This window comes from Hakea prostrata, chromosome 4, assembly GCF_041222555.1.
Source record: "Hakea prostrata isolate BN-2017 chromosome 4, UWA_Hpros_2, whole genome shotgun sequence".
In the NCBI taxonomy this organism is placed as follows: Eukaryota; Viridiplantae; Streptophyta; class Magnoliopsida; order Proteales; family Proteaceae; genus Hakea; species Hakea prostrata.
This window is the reverse complement of record NC_142603.1, coordinates 51,198,004-51,210,210: the sequence shown is the minus strand read 5'-3', so window position 1 is coordinate 51,210,210 and position 12,207 is coordinate 51,198,004. Positions and strand designations below refer to the sequence as shown.

General features: G+C 38.6%; 1 protein-coding gene across 3 annotated transcripts in view; it reads right to left on the bottom strand.

Annotated features, from left to right (window-relative positions):
- The window catches only part of UPL6 (ubiquitin protein ligase 6), a 66,532-nt gene that overhangs the window by 22,758 nt on the left and 31,567 nt on the right, over positions 1 to 12,207 (bottom strand). For all 3 annotated transcript variants that reach the window (XM_089153452.1, XM_089153453.1, XM_089153454.1), the window contains 2 exons: positions 9,472 to 9,539; positions 3,690 to 3,756 (listed from right to left, as the gene is read on the bottom strand). In XM_089153452.1, coding sequence (XP_089009578.1) covers positions 3,690 to 3,756; positions 9,472 to 9,539 — 135 coding nt within the window. The remainder of the gene's footprint in view (positions 1 to 3,689; positions 3,757 to 9,471; positions 9,540 to 12,207) is intronic.

Sequence of the window (12,207 nt, the reverse complement as noted above, 5' to 3'; positions counted from 1 at the left end):
AACCACCACCACCATAACCTTATCCTATAAAATGGCTTCTACAACATGGATCTGAAAGTGCTTGAAGCATTATAAAAGAAAAAAAGAGAACTATCTTATAGGCCAAGAAGAGCTCAAGAAAGGAGAAAGGACATAAATAAGGGGTAGAAGTCAAAGCAATAATCAAACAAGCATCCCAGGAACTTTGCAATGAGAGTGCTTTGGTATCTCAAGAACGCTGCTGTTAAAGGACTTATATATCGACCAAATCATGGCATGGATTTAGTTGCCTTTTCTGATTTAGATTGGGCAGGATCTGCGGTTGATTGTCGGTGTATCTGTTTCAAGCTGGGCATGGGGTGATTTGTATGCTCCAGCTTGAGGGGGAGTGTTGAGATTTGTGCAGTTCTTGGTGCATAAGTCAGGTTTTGAGGATTGCTTAGTTGCAAGGGTGGTTGCTTGGTGTGCAACTTTGAAGTTCTGAAGTTTTCTTTTCAGTTTACTTTCTATTTTCGGTCTCTTTCCTTTTTTTTAGACAGATTCTCTTATTAGTTTGTGCTGTCCTTCCTTGTAGTTACGATCTAATGATGCTTTGGAGTATGTGCAAAACGATATATCTAGTTTTTGTGACTCTCTAGGTATGATTCATCAAACAGTTGCTCCTTCACTCCTCAACAGAATGGAGTGGCTGAACGCAAGAATCATCACCTCTTGGAGGTTGCACGAACCTTCTTACTTAATATGAATGTGCCCAAGAGTTACTGGTGTGATAGTGTGTTGATTGCATGTCATTTAATCTATTCAATGCCCTCGGCCTTGTTTTCCAACAATTCACCTTTTTCGATTGTTTTTCCCAATGGAAATCCATTTTTAGTACCACCTCAAGTATTCGGTTGTGCATGTTTTGTTCATAATATACATATTGTTGATAAGCTTTCTCCCTAGTCTACAAAGTGCATTTTTCTTGGGTACTTTTTCAACGCTATGATCCCATTCATCGTAAACAGTTTGTGAGTGATGATGTGACGTTTTTTGAGGATACCCCCTATTATTCAAGTCCATCTTTGATGAAAAATTTGTTCTGAATGATACTCCTCCCATTCCTTCTTTAGTTCTATCAACAGAGAGTGCTCCTCTATAGGTCTATCAACGAAAATGTAAGTTGGCGGAGCGTATTGTGGATAGTACAGCCCCACATAATGATACTGGCGTTTCTCTTCCAATGGATGTTAATGCTGGTCCCAATAAGGTTCCATCTTCATCCTCTCCACCTCCGATTCTTCCAGTGGAGACCCGCATTGCCTCCAGATGACTTAATTATTGCCCTTCGAAAAGGTACACGTACTTGTGCTTTACGTTCCAATGTTGTTTACCCTATTTGTAATTATGTGTCTGTAGACTGTATCCATTTACCTCCCTCCTTCCGTCATCTTGTCGTTTCCCTATCTGTCACTCATATTCTGACCACTATTGTGAGGCCCTTAAAATTCTTGGTTGGAAGGCTGCCATGGATATGGAAATGGATGCTCTACAATCTCACTATATGTGGTCCTTGGTGGATTTACCCCCAGGAAGGATATGGTACGTTGTTGGTGGGTGCACACTTTCAAGTATCACTCTGATGGTAGAGTTGAAAGGCTCAAAGCTTGTCTGGTAGCCAAGGGCTATACACAAAAATATGGTGTCGACTATTTTGAGGCTTTTTCTCCCGTGGGTAGACTCAATACCGTTAGAGTTTTGATTCCTTCAGCCATAAATCATGACTGGCCTCTTTTTCAACTTGATATTAAGAATGCTTTTTTGTATGGTTATCTCCAAGAGGAGGTTTATATGGACCAACCTCTAGGGCATGTTGTTAAGGGGGAGGATCATACTCGGGTTTGTAAGTTACATAAAGCAATTTAGGGTCTCAAACAATCTTCGTGAGCTTGGTTTGAGAAATTCAGCAATAATGTGGAGTCCTTCAGTTTTGTCCAGTGTTATCCAGACCATTCTATTTTTGTCCAACGGCAAGATGGCAATATAGTTATAATGGCATTGTATGTCGATGACATAATTCTTTCAGGAAATGATGTTGCGGCTATTGATGCTGTGAGGACACTTAATCAAATCAGATCTCACCTAATCGAGCTCTTCTGAGACATATTTCTATGTTTGTTTCCTTGGTGCGCAGCTACCTATTGCTGAAAGTAATGTGTTGTTAGATCAGGTCTTTATGTAAACTGATCTACCTATAACATATTCTGAAGATCCCAGAACTTGGATCAAATTCAGATTTATCTAACCCCTTCATTACCCCTTTTTGTTTTTGCACTTAGTAGAATTTTTATTACCCCTTTCGTTTCTGCATTCTGCAGAATTTTCTTTTTTTAAATCTCTCTCCAAGTTCTAGGCTGCTGTTTCATGCTTCTATTCTACAGTTTGTGTAATTCCTACTTCAGTTTTTCATGCCTTCTATCACCAATGACTCCACCATGAGTATTGCTAAGTCCAAGGGACCTCCAAGAGCTCATGTGAATGTTCAGATTACAATCAAGCTAAGAGGTGGTTCTAGTTACTTACTATGGTCCCACGTTGTTTGTAACTTTGTCTACATTCTTGCTAAAGGTAAGCTCAAATACATTGAGTCTAACCCCCTACCAAAACTGATAAAACCTATGCTAGTTGGGCCCAAGATGATGCTATCATTAAAATCTGGATGTCGAATAGAATAGAGCCTGACATAGCTACTAATGTCATGTTCCATAAAACTGCCAAGGGAATATGGGATGATTTGCAGGAAACATATTCCCAAGCCAAAAACATGACTCGTATCAATAATATCTATGAAAATTTATTTCAGTTTCAGCAAGTTGACAAAACTCTGTGGGATTATTACAATTCTTTTAAAGGCATGATGGAAGAGTTGAATGTTTTTCAACCCCTCACAATTGATATAGAGAAGCTTAAGGCTCACAGGAATGAATTTTTTTGTCTTTAAGTTTCTTGCTGGTTTGAATCTTGAATTAAAGGCCGTCAAAGGGCACTCTTGGCTGGTGAGCATGTCCCCATCCTCAATGATGCATACTTTAGACTTCAGTAATTGCTTTACCTGAAAGTAATTCTCCTAGGAATAGTTCCAATGGAGAGAGTTATGCCTTTACTTCTACTCACGGAAGAGGCCATAGTCGTGGGTCAGGGGGAGTTGTCGATCCTCTAGTGGTCATGGTGTCCAGCAGTCGGATAAATCACCTCGCTTATGTACTCATTTGAACCATTGATCTTTTGGCCTGAATGGTCAAAGAACTGGTCTGGACAAAAAAGATAAGTACAGATCTGGAATACTGATTGTGGATGGCAAATGAATTTTGGGTAAGAAAACTAAATCATGTTGCTACGATTCTATCATCCTAGAGTCACCTTTGATAATTTATGCACAACAAGCTTTCCCTCAACACATTTAACCCAAACTGACTAACTACGATGAATAAGAAAATTCCATAACAAGCAATCAATATAAAGTGGACAAGCCTAGGCAGAACAGTAAACTAGCACTACTACAATCTGTTGGTAACATGTTCAAAACTTGGATACAGCCTCTGAAGCAGAGAGTAAGGCCAAGTATATTGGTAAGTATAATATTAACAAAATAAAATCACAGGAAAAATTATTGTATACTGGCTTAAGATCTAAAAGAATATGAAATAGACAGAACAATCTGAGTAAATTACCTTTAAGAAAATGAGGTGACGGTATAGTTCTGGATCCAGTGAAGTCAAGTCATTCAAATAGTTGTACCTGCGGAAACAGATGATCAGATTTTCACATACAAATGTCATCAGAAACCTTATCCAGGTACAATCCAATGGTATAAAAAGATGGCACTGACTTGCTCAAAACAATTCTGAAATTCTACTTCAAGTGGAGGGTCCACTTGGAAGTTCTTTGCATAAAATGATGACAACAGGCATCATTTCACATCATCACTATTTTTTAGAAACATGCCAAAACAAAAATATGATATTTGGCAATTCATTTTGCTAGTTTTACCTTAAAATAAGCAATGTTTTAAATTTTGCAGAGATTTCAGTGTTTCAGTACACACCGAAATGAAATAGGTCGAAATGGAAAAGTTGGCAGTCCTTACCCTTATGACACTTTCTTTAAGATGGGTTAGTTATTTCATGAGGATGATGCTACCTACAAATGGGCAGTGTCCAGCTTTATGGAGCACTACATGGGATAAGTATGTCCACCGTTCAAGCCTACAGGGTTGAGACGATGAAGCCACCATGGCACAACAGCTATTATAAGGTTATTCATAGGTGTGACGTGTGATGTGTAATGTAAATTTGTAATCCATTCATATACTATTATGTTATACACTTATACTATTTTAATTGTGTTGACTATTGACTTCTACACTTGTATTTGACTAGTATATTGAATTTTAGTTGTTGTCATTTTGTTGCATTTGAATGAAGATCTTACTATTCTCTAGCATCGTATCCATATTTACATTGGTTAAAATTCATGTTTCAGACTTCCACTTTCGCCCGCATACAGTCGGACATGTGCCGATCAAGAACATCACTTTGGGTTAGGTTTTAGGAAAAAATAACACTCCCAAATTGTTTATTGGCCTCAAATTAGGTTGGACTCCAAAAACTAGGGCAAAATGACCCCAAAAACCCACCGAAATGAAGGTTTAAAAAAAAGTTATAAAAAATAAAAAATAAAAGATTCCAAAATTCCAAACCTTAAAAATAAGCAGAGGACATTCGGTCTTTCAAAAATATTGGGAATAGATTTACTAGGACTTTATCTTTCTTGTAAGACTCCCACACTAGGAAGATTTGGTTTGTTTTGTATTTGGTATGTTTTATGTATAAATAAAGCTCTTGTTGTGTCCTTCAGACACAAATCAAGGATTCAAGATTACTCCAACTCTTCCAACAATTTGTAAGAAAGATATATGGCATTCACCAAATCATCAGAGATGAATGATTTCAAGAGGAAGAGAGCTGATGTTGGTCATTATCCACCCCTAGCTCGATTCCCTATTAGTGTTTGGCTAGTTTTAGATATTCTGGAGAGTCCTTATCTACTTCTATTTTGTTATTTGAAGTCCTATAGGTTAAGTTATTTAAGAGTCTCAGTCTATGTAGGAGTCCTTTTAATAATTAGTTGAAGATTCCCACTTTATCTAATTCAATTATAAGTCTTAATTAGTGGTCAGTTTGGGATTTCTTATTGTTTAGTCCAAGTAGGAGTCTCTCGTAGTAGATCACAAGTTCAGATCTAGGCTTGTAACTCAAATCAGTTTTTTATGAACAAAATCATTGAGGGTTGCGTTGAGTAAATGCACATGAGTGCTTCAAGGCTTTGAAACCCTGAGGCACGCAGTTCAAGGTGGTGTTCTTTAATCTTCATTCTACAGCATTCTCCCATCAAGCTAGTTCATCCCCAGCCCCACCCCATCTCTAATTCCCTCTCCTAGCTCCCATCTTCTTCTCAAAGCCCTGAGGCACTTGGAAAAACCCTAAAATTGCAACAACTCACCAACCACTCATTCAAACCCAAATTCCCCTACGAGCTCCTTCGACTTCAAGTGGAACCCTAACCTAATTCCAGGCTTTCAGCCCCCTTTTTCAAAATCAAACCCTAAACCCTAGAATACTTGCTGCCATTAAGAAAACAGCAAAACATATATAGAAGTACTTCAAATACAGTTTTTTCAGACCCTACAGCAACCCTAATTCATCCCCTAAGCGTTGAATACCCAACTGCAAGGTTTTAAGCCCATTCTCCTTTGCCGCAGAATATAGAAACCTTAAATTAGTGACTGTCCAGATCAAAATCCCATAAAAAAAAAAACCCTAGAATGAGAAACACTGAAATCCTAATCTACTGCTGAACACTAATTTCAGATCCTGTAGACTGGCCAAGCATAGCACAAAAAAAGCGTTTAGGCGACAAAGCGGCGCCTACACGGCAATAAGGCGACCTGAAGCGGTTGGGTCAAAATTTTCAATACAACTACTTTTTATAATAAGCTAAACAAATATTCAATAGTCACATTCAAAAAAAAAAAAAAAAAAGCATTCAAGAATCATAATTATGAAAAATTATTCAAAAAAAATACAAACATAAGTTCATCTCATCAAACCATGGTTGTCAAAGTGTCCGCCTAGGCATTTACTGATTCATTAATTCTTGATGTCGAGTATGGCTCATCCTTCACATTCTGTTGCCGATAGTTCAAAACAAGGCAGTTGAAAACCGCCTTACTATCTAGGCAGACTCTTAGACAACCATGTGGCCAAGTGATCTTGGCTTACATCGGGTAGTCAATAAGAAGTGTATGCTTGTGTGTAGGACTTAGAATACGTTGGCCACATTATTTCTAGCAATGTAGTCACAGCAGACCCAAAGAAAATACAATTCATGGTCAAGCGGCCCACACCGAAGACCTTAAGGAGCCGAGGGATTTTCTACGCTTCATAGGCTATTACCAACATTCTGTAGAAGGTTACAGAAGTAGCACCACTCACACAACAGTTTAAGGATTCTTTTTGTTGGCATAAGAAAATTCAGGCAGCCTTGATGCTCTCAAGACTGTGATGACCATGATCCAAGTTTTGGTGATGCCTGATTTTGCAAAGGCAATCCTGGTGGAGAAGATGCATCGGGGACAGGCAGTGTTGATGCAAGGACGGCCTATTGCTTACTGGAGTCAAGCACTTAGTCCAAGGGCAAGGTACAAGCCAGTTTATGAATGAGAGCTCATGGCCATTGTCTTACCATCACAAAAATGGTGACATTACTTGATTGGGTGACTCTTCAAGGTTCAAACAGATGAAGAAAAAAAAGCCTTAAATTCCTGCTTGAGCCAAAAAAAAAAGAAAGAAGTATAGGCTGACCAGCAAAAACAGGATAATGAAACTCTTGGGTTTGATTTTTGAAATCATATACAAGCCAGGGGAGAAAATAAAGTAGCAGACACCCTCTCCAGATGAGTGAACAGAGAACTCCATCTCTACCCCCCAGTTGGCTGCTTTTTGAAGTGAAGGGGAGAGGACAAATGAAGAAGTCAGAAACCATGAGAATCAGAAGTAAAAAAGGGTAACTCAGGACCTGGTGCAGGGATCTAAAACACACCCATATTATCAGCTGTGGGAAAGGACGCTATTCTACAAGGGACGGTTGCTGATTGGTGCTTGCAGGAGACTCCATCCTCGTACCACCATCCTTGCAGAGTTCCATTCAACACCATTCCGTAGTCGCTCAGGGTTCCTCAGGACTTATCAACAGGTTGCATCCTTAGTTTCCCAGATGGAAATGAAGACAACTATTAGGAACATCAGGGTTGCATGTGATGATGTTTTCCAACAAAGCACACACCAATCCACGCTACCGGGGGGTTTGTTCCTGCCTTACCCATTCCAGAACAAGTGTGGGGACTGCCCAAGATGAAAGTAGGGGATTCTATAATGGTGGTAGCATACAGATTGACCAATATGCACATTTTATGGCCTTGACTTCTCCATACTCAGTAAAAGAGGTAGCACCAGTAATCAGTACAGAAGTAGTATGTTCATATGGAATTCCACGATCCATTGTATCGGGTAGGGACATAGTCTTGCTCAGCCATTTTGGGAATAGAACAGAACTAGCCGGCAGATTACAAGGCAAGGGTACAGCTCAATGAAAGCTAGCTGCTGTGGGAACCAATAGAGCTCCTATCCCTGAAGATCTTGAGGACCTAATGCAAAAGGATGTGGAAGTACACGTTTATTCCAGAATGTAATTGGGCTTGTTTTCCTATATGAGACACTGGTCAGGAACGTATTTCCCTCTAGGATTCTCCTCCCCCTTGATTGGAGTTCTAGGAGAATGCCTCTTGTTCCGTTGTTCTACAATATGAAAGTTACTTATCAAAGAAAAAAAAGCATGATAAAAACCCATGTATGAATGGCATGTACAAGTGAGATTTGTAACAAGAGAAAGATATGTTTGTTAACTGAAGTGATAACTATGATATGCACCAAATGAGATGGTTATCATTAACATGTAAATATGATAGTTTATGTTTAAAGGCTACATGGCAAGATGTAATAGCTTATGTCTGAAACTTGGAATATTCTGAGTGATTGTGACTGAACAATGCTATGGCAACCCAAAAAGTCCTTTTTTTAATGAAACTCAAGGACGAGGGTTTTTTTTAAGAGGAGAAATTGATGTAGCACAACCAGAAGTTAGTGTTAACAGCCTAGAATAACAGGAGCACTATCCTACGAGATAATTCCTCATATTTGATGTGTCCTAGTCCAGCTTGCCAGGAGAAAAAATACAGTTGCTGTCTTCCATGGGAGTTTTAGAGGTAATGTAGGATTTTGTTATTTATTTATTGAGATAATTGTGCAAGTAGAATTTTAGTTTGAATACATTAGGTAGGAACAGTTTTAGTTAATTTAAATTGTTAAAGAGTCCAAGATTTACTGAAATAAGTTTCATTTATATTATTTAAATTCTTGTATTCAGCTTGAAAAAAGAATAATGAAGATGAATTATTAATTTTGTATGTGCATTTGCACTCTTCCTCTCTACAACCCCACCCCTCTTTTTCTTGTAATTTAATGATTCTTGTTCCTCTTCCCTACTACCAGTCTGATTCTTCTCAAGTCCTAATGACATTCAACTAAAGTCATGCGATAGTCACATGCCAACTTAAATTTAACCACATAGAACTGGTTCAATTGATCTAACCAAAAACAACTTAAAACAAACTAAGTAAATAAGATATTTTCGTACTCAACTGAATTACCCATATACTGGGCCCATACAGTTGGCCCATTATAAAGTAAACCCAAGTGATCAAAGGCCCTAACCTATAGCATATTCTTAGGAAAATAAGCCTAATTTGGTGCTGGACCTGCATCACACAAGAACTTAGTGGCAGTGTGTAAAGTGTTTTCCTCATTGAGCCATTAGCTCATACCAATTGTATATCTCCTTTTTTAGATGAAAGAGGTTGGCTTTGCCAACACAGACTGAACAGAATCTTGGTATGCTTCCTTTCTCTTTTTGGAATATAAAAATGCCCGAGCTCCAGCATTGCTTGCATTCTTCACCTGAGTGCAAAGAAGTGGGGTGCATAGCTCCAGACTCACAAGGATGTGAGTGTACAAGGTGCACCGACTCAAGGGATAGGTCATAAAAGTAGTATTGTGAGGAGTAGAAGTCGTGGTACCACAAAGACAGAACATGTTTCTTGATACTTTCTAAACTTAACAAGGTTTAGTAATACATGTTAGCCACCAGTATTTATAGTGTTTTGTTTGGCAATATACTTCACAACTATTGATTTTAAGTCTTCCAATGTATTTGTCTGTGAGGTGTGAGATTAGTGCATGGTAATCATGATCTTTGATAAGGCACTTGTGAAGGCAGCACCTTTTGTCTTATCTGGTTTTGGGGTAGTTACATACAAAGAGCCAGAAGAATCCTTACTTTTGTTTCAGTTTGCTCAAGAAGAATGTCGCAAATGGAATATCAACAAGAATCCCTTCAAACATGGCCTACAGGAACAGAAATATAGAATAACGTTCAATAAAGAATTGTGTAAATAAAGATTCACATTGCATGCAGAAAAATCAACTGTAGCCATTTCCCATAATAACAATACATTACTGAAGAAACAAAAGAAATATAACAAAAATACAAGTCAAAAAAATCTTCAAATCTGGCAATATCCAGGTAAAAGGGATCAATCTTGTGGGAGAGCCCAATCCCTAGCAGCGAGGAGGATTCCTTGGGTTGCCGTCGGTTTTTTAGGATGGATTAGAACTTCTAGACAAGACACAGGCATCCAGGCTCTTTTTCAGGTCTAAGGCAACAACACACCTAGTTAAAACTTCATGAGTTCATCTAAATATACGTTTATCGTTTAGGTTTTACAACTCTGCTTCCGGTTGCAAGCCCAGATAAAGGAGGAGTTTTAGTGTGTCATGTCAGCAGCCAACAACAGAAATTACCCAGCCAAACACTTTGATGTTTTAGACTTAGACAAGGGAACTCTTCTCCACTTAACCGGATTCACCTAAGGCTCTGTCCTAGTGAGATACCTGGGCTCCCCTTGGTCCCTGCTAGACTGACCCAGCCACCATTGTACCTCCATACTGGCTATCCACAAGTGCTAAAACTTGAGATATGTTTTAGCTGGTAGACTTTGGAAATCAATCCTTCAATCCTCCTACATTTGCTGGTATGGCATTTACAGTCTCCCTAAGAACCACTACGTCAACAATGGAGTCTCTCTTCTGCTCCTTCCTATTGAAACACTTTGATCCTCCAAATCAAGGTTGAAAGCTCATCTCAAACAGACATCTTGACCAGGTTGAGTATCTTGAGATCTTGCCTGAGTTTGTACATTTTTGTTCCGATTTCAAAATGGTGTTTCAGCTGGAAATGGCCATAGTTGGGTCTAAAACTATAAGAGAGGATTGTTTTAGAATTGATGGTGGTTGTTGGCACCACTCTTTGATTTTTAAAACAGCTCCAGGGACCCAGTTACAACTCTTTAATATAGCTTAAGTGGACCCCTGCATCAACCTTTTCAAAATCAAGGGCCGCTGCCTGGGGCAAGGTTGACTTGGCTCAGTTCAACTAGAGTGGAGTAGGAGACTCCGGTTTTGGTGCCCTACTGCTGATTAAGGGGGTGGGTAATGCTCGCAACCAAGACTGCTTTTGACTTTCACTCAGTCCCCTAACACAATTTCAACAATGGAGTTTCTCTTCTGCTCCTTCCCTTCGAAATGCTCTCAGTCCTCTCAATCAAGGTTAAAAACTCACCTCAAATAGCCGTCTTAACCAGGTTGAGTATCTTGAGATCTTGCCTGAGTTTGTACATTTTTGTTCCCATTTTAATATGGTGTTTCAGTAGGCAAAAGGCCATAGTTAGGTCCAAATCCAAGAGGGGATTGGTTCAAACTGAATAATCTTACTATAAATCCAATTTATTAAAAAAAAAAAAAAAAACTAATTTGGTGTTTTGTTTTTGCATATGGGTTTCATAAACGTCGAACCCTGAAATTGTCTACCGCACACCTTTGAATCCTGTGAGACATGCAATACTAAGGACATGATTAACTTAAGAAATAGTCAAAAGATAATTAAAAAAAATGGCATTTCATGTAGATAACCAACCCAAAAATATAACAAATACAGAGAAATCATAGACACCTTACTACCCAGTCCAACAAACAACACAATGAGTATGTAACTCCCAACTAAGGAGGTCAACATCAAGGTTGTCAAAGTGACCAAGGGGATGCAAGGCTTCCAAGGCACTAAAGTGACAAAGCGATGACTAAGCGATCAAAGCGTTGTATTGTTAATTTTTTGAAATTTGATCCAACTATCAAAAGTTACATAAAATTCCTAGCATTTAAGTGAGAAACATTTTGCAAACTTAATGGAAAGTTCCAATTTCCAAATATTCAACGAGATGTGATCTTGGGTTTATTGTTGGTAACCAAATGTTATATACTGATATTGGGTTTACCATAGAAGTATTATTTCAAAATCTCAAAGAAGAAAACAAGAGGAAAAAAGAAATTGATGTTGTCACCTGAGAAGATTACTGTGTCAGGCTGGAGATAAAGAAGATAGAGGTGCTGCAACAGCAGCAACTGCAATCAGTCACCGTAAACTGTATTTAAGGAAAAAGAAGAAAAAAAAGGAAGAAGAAAACATCGCTTGAGAAGTGAGAACTAACATTTGGTTTCAATTGGGTTTACTACTGGCAACCAAATATCAGAGATGTGATATTGGGTTTCCTATTGGGGCCATAGAAGTACTATTTCAGAATCTCAGAGAAGAAAACAGAAGAATTGAAAGAAGAAGAAAAAAATGACATCGCCTGAGAAGGTCGACGTCGCCGGAGATAAAGAAGATAGACTGATAGAAGATGGTCATAGTGCTGCTGGTGTTGCATCAGCGGCAACTGTAACAACGTAAACAGTAAAATAAAATAAAAATAAAATAAAAAAAGAAGAAGAATTGCCTGAGAAATGAGAACTCACCTTCAGTTTTGATTGGGAGACATTATGTCACCAGAGAGAGCTAGGGAAGTAGAAAACTCAATCAACTCACTGCTGCGAGTCTGGCAACTAGAAAATGAACATAAACTTGGTGGAGGAAAAAGAAAAAGAATACCACACCACTTACCGCCAGCAACTAGGGAGA